Source organism: Centruroides sculpturatus, unplaced genomic scaffold (assembly GCF_000671375.1).
Source record: "Centruroides sculpturatus isolate CEXI.00-Female unplaced genomic scaffold, Cexi_2.0 scaffold855, whole genome shotgun sequence".
Classification (NCBI taxonomy): Eukaryota; Metazoa; Arthropoda; class Arachnida; order Scorpiones; family Buthidae; genus Centruroides; species Centruroides sculpturatus.
Genome location: NW_019385080.1, coordinates 191,070 through 206,840, shown reverse-complemented (window position 1 = coordinate 206,840; position 15,771 = coordinate 191,070). Strand labels below are relative to the sequence as shown.

Sequence of the window (15,771 nt, the reverse complement as noted above, 5' to 3'; positions counted from 1 at the left end):
ATTTTCTTTCTTTAAATATCGATCGAAAAACCAATTGTACTGTAAAATAAACAGGCACAGCCTTCTCACTGAAATTCTAGTTTTTTTATTGTAGTGTAGAACCTACAAACACTTGTCTTTTTCTTTCACCCATGACCCCCCCATGTAAGGCTTTGCAACCCCCTGGGGGTCGCGACCCACAGGTTGAAAAACACTGGTTTAAATAATTAATATATTATGAAAGTGGAATATGTGAAAATTTAAAATCTCAAACAATAGCTTAAGCTTCCATAAGTTAACTTGTGTAGAAATTTAATGAGACAGACACACAGAAAATTTGAATTATCTATTTAATCAAAAATGCTCTTATAGGTTTAAATGGATTTATAATCAAAATTAATATGGAAGCTACCATTTGATTTTCAGTTTTTGATAAAGAACTATTAATAATTAGATGCTTCTATGAATTTCCTAAAAGTATTTTAGAAAGACTTAATACTGTAATACTTAACACTGTTTATATTGTTACTATTATCTTCAAGGCTCTTCTACAGCTTATCATATATGGAGACGATTTTCAGATTTAATGTATTTTTAATGTTGAAAACAAATCTAAATAAGAATGTTGAAAACAAATCTGAAAATTGGTCTGCATGTAATAAGCCCTAAGACAACATCATTAAGAGATTTAGTTACTATTATGGTAGACTAGAAGCATGCAATTAGTATTGAGTAATTGAATTACTGTTAGTATTGAATATTTAAGAAGACATGTTTATAATGCTATAATTTTATATAAACTTTTTACTTTCACTAAAATAAAATTTTACAAATTTGTAAAAAAATCAAGTTTGTAAAAACAAATTTTATTAAATTTTAAACACTATATAAACTAGATGATGTATATTGTTTCTACTTTAGAGTGGATATTCCTAGTAGAAACAAGGAATTAGAAATTGGGAGTGCTTACCTACAATGAGGCAGTGATACAGGGTGGTAAATTTCTTTCCAGATAGTTATTTGATGATAGTTAATTAGTTTGGAATAATTAAGTTATACTGTTGGACTTGGAATAAACCAAGGGGGTTCCGAACTTTTTATGTATCAACCCCTTTTTAAGAAATTTTTTCCATTGACCCCTTTCAATATTTGTTGCAGTCAGATTCTTAATTTAGCTGCTTTACAAAATGCCTAGCCGTTGTGATTAAATGGTGCCTTTTTATAACAAAGCTAATGTTCAGCCACTTTACAGAGAGGTTAAACCAAATCCTGCTGGATTGAATGATATATTGTGATATTGTTCTACAATACAACTGGCCAAACAAGTAGCTGCTTTACAATGAGGCATCAGGTTGCTATATTTACTTCAGATTCTTACCACTCGAGGTGCCAAGAGACATTCACTAATATGTTGTTAATGTCTGTTCTGCTATAAATATTGGATATTACAACAAATAAGTGTGAAGTTTATCTGACTATAGTGGGTTTAAAATTAATTTCAACACCTAATGGAGTTCTATGCAGAACAGCATGGAAATTTGAAGTAACTATGGATTAGAAAATTTTAGACAATGGCCTTAGATTCTGGTGCACAATGGATGTCTATTGAATTTTAATGCAGTTCAAAGTATGATGAGATATTCATTGACTGTATTTATTTTTAAAAAGTTACCTGAGAATTCTATGGTACATATCATATGCACTGAATTATATTTTGATGTATTGATGGAAATTTATAAATCCTGTGGACATGGTACATGTATATATGTTTTTTATACTGTGATACAGTATAAAAAACATTTATATACATTAAAAAAAAGCAGTTGAAGTTTGTTGCTTTTATCCCACCTGCAAAATCAAATGTAATTATATCTAAGAAATGTATTGTGACCAACAGTTTTTCTAAAGATTTTTATAGAAAATGGATGAGTTGATTTAATTGATTTATAGTCAGCACCAGATGGAAAGTATAAATGGCTAGTAGCATTATCTTGACAGTAACAGTCTTGCTACTGCTTCAAGTGGCCATCTAGAGTAACTGTAGAACTGTTAAAATTTTTTACAGTTTGGAGCTGCATATAGCCTACAGAATGAGTGACTGGAAGTTCACTGCAAAAATCCTCAAATAATCTGTAAATGTGTCGGTGTGTGAAATTGTGCATGGCAGTCCTCAACATCCGCAAATAGTTACTACATTCTATACTATCTTATAACATGTTGAAAATATGCTTACTCATTAGATCTTGGATGCATGAAAATAATTTGACCAAATGGTCAATTGGGTGCTGTTTTGTGGAATGAGTAAAATGAATTATCAGTCATTGGCAGATTGCCTTATTGGGTAGTGAGCTTAAAACTGATGTACAAAATTCTAATATTCTTGATTTGTATTCTTTCATCTATTGAAACTGAGGAGCTATATAACATGAACAATGATCAAAAAGTTGTAAAAGGACATGTGAAATATCATACTGAATGTTTTCTAATGGACATTGTACAGTTCTGATAATTTGGTTTTAGAAACTCATTATTTTCTGTGGTTAGAAAAGGTATTTTATCACCTTGTCTAACCTATCCAGTGTGTCAAAATGAAACTAGTAGGGTTGATCAATGCAGTTCCTGTTTAAATTTGTTCATGCTATTTGCAGATTGTCCAAAAGCAATTGATTATGGATCAGATGTTTATATAAAAAAGCTAGTATAATATACAAATTGAAACAGAAGTGCAGAAAGAAATTAAAGGTTGCTAAGGAATCTTCCCTATTAGATATTGGAAAAAGTATTTTTCTTAATATAACAAATAGGTTGTGGTCATTTAGGTACTAAAAATATGGAAAAAATAGTTTCATAAACCAGTTTACAAAGTAGGGACTAAATCTAGAATAACTATAAAAAGTGGTTATGGAGTCAGACATGATTCTGGTATTTCATCATTATAAAGATCAGTCATTATTTGATAGTTGATTTCAAAAGTGCTCATGCAAACCCATGAAAAATTGGTGTCACACTAATAGAGGCATATGCTTTAAAAATGTTCTTTGCAGATCTAAATGCCTATTTAGTTTATTTTTGCATTAATAACACATCTATTTGATACATTTGGTATTTTGTAAATGTTGAAGAAATTTAATGGTTTGTTTTCTGATTTTTGTATTAAAAGTTAGGTAGGTTGACATACTAGTACAATCTTTGTTCTGATTTTTACAAAAGTAATTCTTAATTTATGATAAAGTAACCTTAGATTTTAACTAATCAACTGTTCATTGGTCATTTATTTTAAGATATATTTCTTAAAAGCAAGTAATTGACTTACTTCATAATTTTCAAGTTAATGTACACAAGTTTGATTATACAATGTGTTTTTTGTACTTCTAACATTTTTGTTCCTAATCCTAGTGCATAATTCACATTTTAATACTGATTTCTGCCACTTTACAAAGCATCTAGCTGTTTTTATAATAAGGCAGCTAAATTAACAATCCAGTTGCAACATATATATGCATGCAACAACCTACCACATAATTAAAGGCATTTTTCTACATTTAGTGAAAAAATGAAAAATTTTAGTTTTATGAACTGTTGGAAAACCCTGTTAAAAACAGTCTGTTTGTTCCCCCTACAGCCCTTCTGTCGGAGAGGGCTATTATCTGTAATGAAATGGTAATATCAATTACAAAGTTGTAGCACATGAAAAAATTTAAAAAAGATAAGAGTGTAATGCACTTTTAAAATATCAAGTGGTATCCTGAAACAGACCCATTGGATATGACCACACACAATTGCAAGAATGTGTGGTCATATCCAAATGTTGTGCAGTAGTGCATTGCTACATAATTGCACATTCAACAATTCCCATATTGCTTTTTTAAGTTTAGGTTGGCAGTGATCATGAATATGTAAGTGATCCAATTTAGTAGATAATATAAAATGCCACTTATTTAAGTGTTAACCTAATCACCATATCACTGCTAATCTGAGCCTAAATATTCAACCACTCATTACATTTGTGTTATGCAGTGGTACACTGTTACTGCTTGTTGTGCAGTAAAGAATATCATATTTGATGATCTGTTTTGGGATCCCACCTTATCTTGGAATATGCTAAAAGGTTCAATTAAATCTTCATGCTACAATTTTTATAATGCTGTCCTATTTTCATTATGCTACCATTGCCACCTCTTCAAGCTATTTCAAAATGAGCTATTTGAACCATTTGTTCAGCTCATCCCAACATAGTATACCTTTACAAAAGGGTCTGCATGGTTTTCCCTGTTACTGTTTGAAATGATTGACTGGAGAAGACTTCTCTTACCACCATGAAGTTTAATAAAAACAACTTTTTAAAAATTTTTTAGTTTAGGAGGGCTAAACCAAATATCTAATATTTATGTTCATATTCTAAACTGTCTACATGTTTTATTATTTATAATCTTAAATTTTTGATGCCCTTACGGTAAAATTAATTTTGATAATTGCTTACCATTAGGCGGATTTTTTTAGTTCAGATTTATATTAGATATGAAGAACTGAAGATTTTATGAAAACAAATGTTTTACAAATCACTGTAGAATAGCTAACCCTTAAAGTATTATTTAATAGGATCTATGTTGAATAACCAATCCTACTACTGTCTTCATTTGATTTTGTTGGACTGCAATTTGAAAAATTGTAGACCTATAAATTCCCACTGTCAGTCTGTCCTTCTGTTCCTCGCCTGAGTTAACTCGGGCAGATTACATAGCATTACAGAAAATTCGGTCCTTTTGCCCCNTTTTATTTAAAAATTTTTATTCGTTAAAACAAGAATAATAATTTAATTAAAAATTTTTTAATGTAAACAACAGTTAGGGGGTATTGACGTTTATCCGGTAATATCAAGCCGCAATTCTATTACACATATAAGAGAGAGGGTACAAAGTTGTTCTCCTTCTTGCGCAAATTTATAAGTTAGAAAAAGTTTATGTAGGGAAGATGAAATTATATTCTAGCAAAATGAAATCTTATTTACTATTTGTTCTTGGATGTTTAATATTTGGTAAGTGATTTATTGCGTATAGTTCGAAATTTTAAAATTTTCTAATGTAATTCCGTTCATTCGATAGAACATTTTCGTATATACTTTTTTGCTTTAAAAATTCTGCTAATTTTCATGTTTAAAACGTAAGCAAATATAAATTTATATATGCGTAATGCTCATGTGACTACGCCATTTAAGATTGACACAGATTACTTTTTTAATTGTAACTGAATGTAAATATGGCATTTATTTTTAATTATCCTTATTTAATAGCTTTATTATTATTATCGTCTAATAAAAGATTTTTAATTTAATAAAAATTCAAAGTTTTCTGTTTGAATTTTTGTATTGTAAACTTAATGTGTGTTGTAATTTGTTATCAGGTTATCATGTGACATGTATTTTTGCTTTTTAAGGTTACAGTTCAAATTAGATTTTGAAATTATCAGATATATTTCATGGTAAAAAAAAACTTCCATCCTATTTTATAATCATAATGTAATCCCAAATAATTTTTTTTTATGAATTTGTACTGTGAACTACATAATGAAACTGAAAAATAAGGAAATGAATTCTTAAGCATATTAACTGAAGTAAAAAGATCTAAAGTAGGTTTTACATTTAATTTTAAATGCAAAACCTACTTTTTAGATCTTTTTATTTCAGTATATCTTAGTGTTCCCTTTTGAAAAAGGGAGGAAAAGTGCTGTTTTATGTATATCTATAATAAAGTAATAGCTGTTATGCTATAACTTCTGTTTTATTGCTAAAAGTAAAGAAGACTTGGGCTTAGATGAATGTTCTAATTTGGCTAGATTTCATAATTAAAATATCAATGTTATCACATAAATGATGCTTCCCCTAACTTTTTATCAATATTTAATGAAAGATAATAGTTTTTCATTTAATAGACAAGGAAGTCATCTGAATAAATTTAACTTTGTTTTCTTGAAGTTTGGTTTTTTTTTTTTTTTTTTTTAAATGCTTCCCTTAAGTACAAAATGTAGAATAAGTAAAGTTTCATTAGTACAAATGTTTGTCATATAGAAGCCTTAATGCAATTTTATATTATATAAAACTTAGCTTTAACTGTCAAGTTGGAATCCTAGAATGTTTTTTTTTTTTTTTTAAATAATAATTGTAAGTTGAGTCCAAATATCTATGCCACAACCTAAATTTTTCTTAAGACTATCTCTTGCTAATAATTTAAGAAACTTGTGCATATAAAATGTTTTTGAATTTAGAGATTTTGCTAAAATAGTCATTTTATAATAAAATAATAAGCTACTTAATTTTATAAATTCATTTGATGATTTGACATGACTTTTTAGTAATTACAGCTTACAGGCATGAGAAACCTAATAAAACATATATATTTAGGTCAATATAAAAATAATCTTAATCTTCTTTACTGGGGAGATTGGTAAAAGATGGTAGCAACTTTAAAATAAAAATTATACAATTTTTATTTTTTCCATAATTCACTTTGGAATAAGTTTAGTATTCCCAAATTGAGCAAATGATTTTGGAATCTATCTAGCGTTTTGTATTTATCTCAAACTTTACAACCATTAAATATATTTGATTTCTCAATTTGAATATTTATTTTAAGATTTAAATATAAGTAATCTATTCATTTGATATGTGTAATAAATTTCCAATCAAGTGAATTTTGTTAAACCAAATTAAAAGTTGCAAGGGAAGAATTAATATAAATATGATAGTCCTTATCTAAGATAACCTGGACCAATATTGTTTCAGATAAAATCTACAATAGAATAAATTTTTTTCTTTTTTGAAATTAATATTGTGCAATGTAAACTATTACATAAGTAGTTCTGTTTAAAAATTACTTCTAAAGAAAGCTTTAATTTTATTTAACTGTTCATTAAATCAAAATTTAAATCTAGGATTTCAGTTAAAATTCAATTTTTTTTTAAACTTGTCTTATTGTGAAAATTTACCAGAATAAATTCTTTACATAATTTTTAGAATCACTTTTCAAATACCATGAAGTGCAAAGTCAAGATCATGAAATTGCACTTTTTTGTTAAGTACTTGTCTGCATGGTCCAAGAAATGCAGAAAAAGTACTTGTCAACAGTGTTAAACTAATCTTGATGTTGTATTACACTAGTCCTGTAATAATTTCATTATATATATATATTTTTTTTTTTATGAAGTATTGTGTGAAATACACAGTAAAGTTCTAAGAAATTAATTACCTATTTCATTATAAATTACAGAATTTTTAAATTTTAGAATTAAAAAAATATTTAAAATAAGAGATTTAAATGTTTCCATTTTTCTGGAAAAGTGTGGAATCAATAGCATTTCAATATGGTATAATTTCATGTTATAAGTAAGCTTAAAAGCAAATTATATTAAACTTGTATCTATAGTAGTGTTGCAACAAATAGTATATTCGGCCAAACTATTCGGCTTGATTAACATATGTAGGAAAATTGGCGCACAAACTGCATTATGGCAAGGACCCTGCTCTCTATTGGCCCACTGTCACTATGCTTCGCCAATCACATTATTTCTTGACGTCACTATGCTTCGCCAATCACATTATTTCTTGACAGTTGTAGCGGACAGATGAGCGTCATGGCAGTATGTGATAAATGATATCAAATGTGGATAACAATGAAATGACCTACACGTGCAAATAATGGAAAAAGAACAGAGGACAGCAAAGTGAAAATAAATTATGAAATTGAGTTGATAACACAATCGAACAAGTCGAAGCAGCTTATTGGCGCGAAATTTATGGCCGTCAATGCCAAACAATTGTTGTCATAGACTTCGGAAAGCTAAATGCTTGTAATGAAAGTCACTTAGCATGCACGGGCGAAAACCTGAGATCATTCGGGCTACCAAGCTGTCTCGAATCTGTGAAATTAGGATGTCGATATATGTCAGTTATATCTGTCTCTTTTCTCCTTTATCACCAGACTACGAGTCACATAATTGTAAAATGGGAAATCTATGACGGAAAAGTGACGAATTGAAAGTATTGTAAGCATGTATTATGATGTATGCATAGGTGTACATGGACTAGAGTGATAGAGGAAAGGGAAGAGCAAAGACGAGTGCTTAAAAAAGATAGGCAGGGTTAGACCCTCGGATATGCACCAATTCTCGAACGAATAAGTGTATACGTGTGCTGATCTTTGTAATTATAAATTGTGAATACATATGACTATTATTTTCTTTATTTTGTGCATGTTATAAGTTATAAATAAATTAAATAAATATAAACAAACAACACTAACCCGACAACATTAAATCTAAATACCAAAATGATTAATTTACTGTGTTTTTGTTATTTCTTACTCCTGTTTATAGGTATTTGGCCGAATAGCAAAAAATAGGCCCAATACCGAATAAAAACCAAATATTCGTTACATCATTAAAAAGTTTACTATAGATTAGTGAAGTTTCTTCACTAAATGTGAAGCTTCTAAAATTGTTTTTGAATCTCAAAGAAAACTGTTTAAAATTTAAACAGCAGTGAATATGTTAAGATTTAATTGTAATTAAATTCAGCTGCAAATTAACATTACTGTTTGATGGCAGCTGTAAAATCTTATGTTGAAAGTAAGATTTGTTTTTAGTGAGTTACCCCTGTAATTTTTAGAGCCAAGAGATGCTATTGTAATAGACTTTGCTTATGATATTCATTTAGTTCTGTTGGCAGTTTCCTGCAGATTTAACTAATGATCCTCCAAGATATTTTCAATTGGGTAGTAAATCCATCTAAGGTTTTCAGATCAATATAACACCGAAGTTCAGTTCAGAAAATGCTTTTGGTCTAAAATTCCTGTTACTATGCAATTCCAGAAAGGAAACGTTAACAGTCGAATCTGTTTACAAACTTTAATTCATTCCTAAAAGTTGTTTGGAAACTGATTTTTCTGTTTGAGAATAAAAAAAAAAAAAAACATTTTTCCATAAACCAGTGGTGTGCCATGACTTTTTTGATGATAGGGAAGCTGTGTTTCTGTAAGAAGCTAATTTCCAGGGGCAATCAGTTAATTGTGCATCAGTAATGGTTTAGGGACCATTCTTATTTGTTTGTTCGATAAGCCAGTAAAAACCGTAGACTTCTCTAAATGTATTTTTAATATCACAATTACATTCTGAATCGCTAGCCATGATATAAGGGCTAAAAATAAAATCAAAAAAATTACTAGGTGAAATAAAATGTGTGGTGTGTGTGTGTGTGTGTGTATATATATATACACCTGGTACAAAATATTCAATTGTATGAATATAATTTTAAAGAAAATTATAATTAAATATAGCTTTGTAAAGAAACGTACTTAAAAATAACATAAAATATTATTTACTTTTTAAATCTTAAGAAAATCCACTTAGTCAAATAGCTCCATATGAGTTGCTAATGGGTGGAATGAGATATGGTCCTGGTAGGTGTGCATGCACATAGGCTATCAAATTCCGAGGGTGCTGATACCAATGTCAAATGCCTCTTGTCTCATCACTATTGTACCTCAAAGGATGCGACAGGGTTGTTGTAAATTTTAAACATTTCTCACCATAGTTGTAAAAATCTGTATATGTTAAACTTAATAGAAAACAAATAACGAACAATAGAGCTAATTTGTTTTATGACCAGGTGTCAATGGAAATTGCCAAAATTTACAACTTTTCAGTTGTATTCATTAAACTGGAAAAATTTGTCTTTATTACAACTAACATTGCAATGAAATTAGTCCCCCACTGTACTCACTAGAGATTGGTTTCGTTAAGCTTTTGTTTAAGTAAAATTCCAGCTCTTTCAGCAGGGTTTTATTTATGTCTCTAATTCTCTAATATCTTTAATTTATTTCTACTTAAGTAGTAGTTAAATAACGGTTACTTTGTACTTGAATATTTGTGGAGGTGCCATGCAAAAGCAAACAAGTCCACTCTAAACAATTGTTGGAAAAATGTAAAAAACTGTTGTTGAATTTATTTAAAGAAATGCAAAGATTAAAAATTTATTATTTTTCATTAACATCAATATTTGAAGGCAGTTTTTGTTAGGATTATAGTTAGTATTTAATTGAGACATTAAAATATGGACATGTTTCTTTTTGTTTGGACAGGGTGGATATGTTTTCTTTTGCCTGGCCACTATATTCTTTTTCACTTTGTTATACTGGTTACTACTTTGACTTATCAAAAAACATGGCATTTTACAAAATAGGGATGAACAATGTCTTCTCCCAAACAGTCAACAGGTTCCCATTTATTTTTATCTTTTTCTGGGTTATCTGCTTCAGGCTTGGTTCCATTTTGTAACACTTGTGTTAAATGATGAAAGTTTTTCATGGTATAAAGTGATTCAATGTCTTTTTTTCTTGGCAGCTAATAGAGGGTGCCCTACAGGTAGTTGCTCGACTGGCTTCTCAAATCTCATCCCAAAGGAGCACTGTATTTTTGTATTTTCTTCTTTGCTCGTACTCCAACAGTTTCAGGTTTTTTTCTAGATCCAACATTGCCTTCTACACTTATCAAACCATCTTCATCCATTTCCACTCAATTATAACACTGAAATACACTGTGTAATAAAATGTGTACTAAATAAACATTTTAATATCAAAATCTGTTCCACCAGAACAACAAAAACAACCACCTGTTGCATTCTGGAAGTCATCTGACTCATAGTTCATTGGCTGAGGCAGATTGCAATGGATATGTTTTGTTCTACTTGGAACACATGTAAAGAGATGTTCTTTTTTGCACAGAACTTCAATTTTCAAAGCTCGGTGTTGGATGCATATTTTTTTGAATGAAACAAACTATAACAGTAGATAGGAACGAGGCTGAAGGAAAAAAAATCAATTATAAACTCAACTTTGATTTTTTTTGTGGATTTGTTTGCTTTTGCATGGCACCTCCGTATTTGTAGTCTTGGAGAAAGAAGTGGAAAGACAAATTTTTATGGCAAATTGTAAATTTAAGGAAAATAACTTCTACCGTTTTTTTGGTACCTTGTGCATCTCATTTCATTAAATTTAGTTGTAAATGATACTGCCAAAGTAAGTTAAATTTTTTAACATTGTACAAGAATTGTACATGTTTTTTCCTGCATCCTCTTATAGATGGGACACACCAAATTGTAATATCACTAATTTAACATTGAAATCCTAAGTACAAGATGGGAGAGCAGAATAAATATATCAAATATTTTAATGGATTTTTTAAGATTTTTAACCTCCTGTCTACTATAAAGAACTATCATCATAAAAACATACCAGTAAACTCCTATCTGTTGGGTTAAATTATAAATCTACTTGCAATTCATATAATGGGGCAAGGGCAGCCAAATATCTAGCAGGCGGGCGGCTAACAGCCCAGAACCGGTCTGGATAGAATCATTGGAAGCATTATACGATATTTTGGTGTATAGCTTCCACCAGCTGAACTGCGTGAGGTTGTTGCTCTGTAAAGTGCATGTGCAAATGAGTATAATCTGGCTGCTTTACACTGTTCAGGTGGAAGCTGTCCCATATTCGAATATACGAACAATCTTACAATAGCAATCTTAACTTTTTTTTACATGTAGTATAGAAATTTGTAATAAGATACATAATGCAATTTATATGATCCACACAAACTGTTCAAAGGTTTCTATTCACAGTCTGTTTGTTCAATTTGAAATATCTACAGATTATTAAATATTTACTTAACAATATAAATAATATATTTAGTTATTTGTAAATAGTCAAAATTGCTTGATTTGAGGGTGTTAAGTCTTGGATTCATTACTGAATTAACCTGCTAATTATATTTAAGTAAAACTGCAGTTCTGAATGAGAGGTTTGGACCCCCTAGACAACAGGCTTTATCTCACATAGGATCACATGTAGACATATGTTCCTTTGATTTTTTTATACCTATGGGCATGATATACAGCTCTAAGGGTGCGACTATGCAGACGCGAGCGAGCGAGAAATCTCGCTGGCGAGAGCGAATTTCTGGTTCTCGCACATATCTGACAGGGTTTGATATTTATCGCGTCTCGTCTTTTCTCGCTCGCTCGTGTCTGCATAGACCAACCGTCTCATTTAGAGTTGCATTTGTATCATTATATTGTGACTACCAATTAATACTTTATTTTAAAAATCCGCATTTTATAATAATTTCATTAATTCATATTATAAAAACATCATATTACCGTGAAATAAACCCTTTAACGAACTTATTCTCCCAAAAAAACACTATAGAAATTCAATGAGTAACAAAATCCTCCGCTCGTTTTCCGCCGCCATCTGACGGATTTAAATTATTGACGTTAAAAAAATAATTTTTCAAATACACAGAGTTTTAGATGAATAGAAACTAACCTCAATATTTCATCTTTTGAACAATTTGTGAAAAGTAACCCACATTNTCTTAACTTTTTTTTACATGTAGTATAGAAATTTGTAATAAGATACATAATGCAATTTATAATATAATACTAATTTTAATTAAATCAAAGTATGTTAAAATATGAAAATACAGTTGACCCCCCCCATAACACGGTAGATACGTTTCGTTCTTTATGAATCCATTTTGTACAAGTCCTTGCCAATCACAGCCCGACACGTGTGAAGCTTACAGACTACGGCTGTTTGAAAGGTTTTCTTCCATAAAATTAATCGATTCCTAGACTAATTCAACTCAACATTTCCAAAATACGTATATTTTTTGGGGGAAATAATCCGTATAAACTATGCTATAAACAAAAAATTGTAGAATTACTTACCGAGTGTGCACTGTTCGTCTCCATTGCTTAAGCTTGTTTCGTCGCGGAGCAGCGCACCAAACGGCGGGCGCAATTTCTGATAAGTTATTTTTCTACGAAAACTTCGTTGAACTTTGGAGACATCATTAATATAAATAATTTTTATGGCCGTTGAATAAGAAATGTTTCTTTCACAAGAAATGTATAAAATTAGTGCTGTATTAGACTTACAGTACCTAATTTACATACTGTACAGATGATATTAAACTCTCCGTAGTGTGGCACTGGTCGGCAGAAAGTAGTTCGGCTCCCGGTGATGTTTTACCGAATTATAGGAGTTTTTTTATTATGTTTGTACAGATACCGTCGCAATTTTTTTGTCATCATATAAGAATCTGAACTATAGGAACCCGTATTATGGGGTGGTCTACTGTAATTACACAATATGTATTTTTATATTTTAGAAAATACAAGGGAAGAGGCACTTCCACCGCTTCCAAGGACGGCATGCCACTTCCATAAACAATGTTTGAAATAGATTAAGCTGTAATATGCAGTACCTTTTTTTTATATTTTCTTTATTTGAACGCTGTATGCAAAGGTTTTTTTACCTTTTTAAATTTAATCTTTTTAAATTTCTCATATACAATTTTTAAGGTTATTGATTGCTCCATTTTTAAAAGGTAACAAAGTAATGTAGCCTATAACAATGTTATCACTTTATTATTTAATGTAATGTAGGTTTTTATAGACTTAGTTGAACTATTGCAACCCCTTATAAAAAATGAAGCTTTTTAGTAAATTCAAAGGGTGGTCAAATTTTCTCAAATATGACATTCTTGGCAAGAACAGCTTGTCTACAAATTTAATTCTCATCAAAACATGCTCATCTTTGTCAGCCTTGTACTGTTTATTTTAATAGACAGGTTAAACTACAACGTAATAAAAATTTTACCAAAAAATTATATCAACACCAATAGTGAAAATGCTATTAAAATACAGTCTTCAATTCACAACCGGTTGGGTGCATTAGTTTTTTGTGACATGTTAAAATGTGCATGATTTGAGTCTCAAATAACCCACAAAAGACATATATTTTCAAGATTGTTAATGATTATTCTTTACCCTCTGTTAAAACAAAATGTAAAGACTGCAAATGAAATAGCAATGTGTGTATGTGTGCATGCACCTGGTGCAAAAAGTTTAATAAAATACTATGGAAAATGCTGTCATATTGTGAATCATTATAATATTGCATATGTATCTTCTTGGATGAAAACAAAATTTAAATTGTAGTAGAAAATTTAAATTCCTTTATGTAAAACTTATTATAAAATTCAATAAATTTAAAAATGATTGAGTTTTAATTATGTACAATGGTTTCAGGTTTTTTTCTAGATCCNCTTGAATACGTGACCCCTTTACAAGTTAAAAAATTCTGGCGACCCCCCCGGGCCATATTTAAACTCTATCAGTGATTTTAAAAACTACGTATTTAATTTTCTTTCTTTAAATATCGATCGAAAAACCAATTGTACTGTAAAATAAACAGGCACAGCCTTCTCACTGAAATTCTAGTTTTTTTATTGTAGTGTAGAACCTACAAACACTTGTCTTTTTCTTTCACCCATGACCCCCCCATGTAAGGCTTTGCAACCCCCTGGGGGTCGCGACCCACAGGTTGAAAAACACTGGTTTAAATAATTAATATATTATGAAAGTGGAATATGTGAAAATTTAAAATCTCAAACAATAGCTTAAGCTTCCATAAGTTAACTTGTGTAGAAATTTAATGAGACAGACACACAGAAAATTTGAATTATCTATTTAATCAAAAATGCTCTTATAGGTTTAAATGGATTTATAATCAAAATTAATATGGAAGCTACCATTTGATTTTCAGTTTTTGATAAAGAACTATTAATAATTAGATGCTTCTATGAATTTCCTAAAAGTATTTTAGAAAGACTTAATACTGTAATACTTAACACTGTTTATATTGTTACTATTATCTTCAAGGCTCTTCTACAGCTTATCATATATGGAGACGATTTTCAGATTTAATGTATTTTTAATGTTGAAAACAAATCTAAATAAGAATGTTGAAAACAAATCTGAAAATTGGTCTGCATGTAATAAGCCCTAAGACAACATCATTAAGAGATTTAGTTACTATTATGGTAGACTAGAAGCATGCAATTAGTATTGAGTAATTGAATTACTGTTAGTATTGAATATTTAAGAAGACATGTTTATAATGCTATAATTTTATATAAACTTTTTACTTTCACTAAAATAAAATTTTACAAATTTGTAAAAAAATCAAGTTTGTAAAAACAAATTTTATTAAATTTTAAACACTATATAAACTAGATGATGTATATTGTTTCTACTTTAGAGTGGATATTCCTAGTAGAAACAAGGAATTAGAAATTGGGAGTGCTTACCTACAATGAGGCAGTGATACAGGGTGGTAAATTTCTTTCCAGATAGTTATTTGATGATAGTTAATTAGTTTGGAATAATTAAGTTATACTGTTGGACTTGGAATAAACCAAGGGGGTTCCGAACTTTTTATGTATCAACCCCTTTTTAAGAAATTTTTTCCATTGACCCCTTTCAATATTTGTTGCAGTCAGATTCTTAATTTAGCTGCTTTACAAAATGCCTAGCCGTTGTGATTAAATGGTGCCTTTTTATAACAAAGCTAATGTTCAGCCACTTTACAGAGAGGTTAAACCAAATCCTGCTGGATTGAATGATATATTGTGATATTGTTCTACAATACAACTGGCCAAACAAGTAGCTGCTTTACAATGAGGCATCAGGTTGCTATATTTACTTCAGATTCTTACCACTCGAGGTGCCAAGAGACATTCACTAATATGTTGTTAATGTCTGTTCTGCTATAAATATTGGATATTACAACAAATAAGTGTGAAGTTTATCTGACTATAGTGGGTTTAAAATTAATTTCAACACCTAATGGAGTTCTATGCAGAACAGCATGGAAATTTGAAGAAACTATGGATTAG

At 29.9% G+C, this 15,771-nt stretch overlaps 1 protein-coding gene across 1 annotated transcript in view; it reads left to right on the top strand.

Annotated features, from left to right (window-relative positions):
• Positions 1 to 4,837: 4,837 nt before the first annotated feature.
• Positions 4,838 to 15,771, top strand: part of LOC111634354 (lysosome-associated membrane glycoprotein 1-like) — a 28,015-nt gene continuing 17,081 nt past the window's right edge. The window contains exon 1 of the mRNA XM_023379110.1: positions 4,838 to 5,014. Within this exon, the coding sequence (XP_023234878.1) occupies positions 4,951 to 5,014 (64 nt within the window). The 5' untranslated portion in view covers positions 4,838 to 4,950. The remainder of the gene's footprint in view (positions 5,015 to 15,771) is intronic.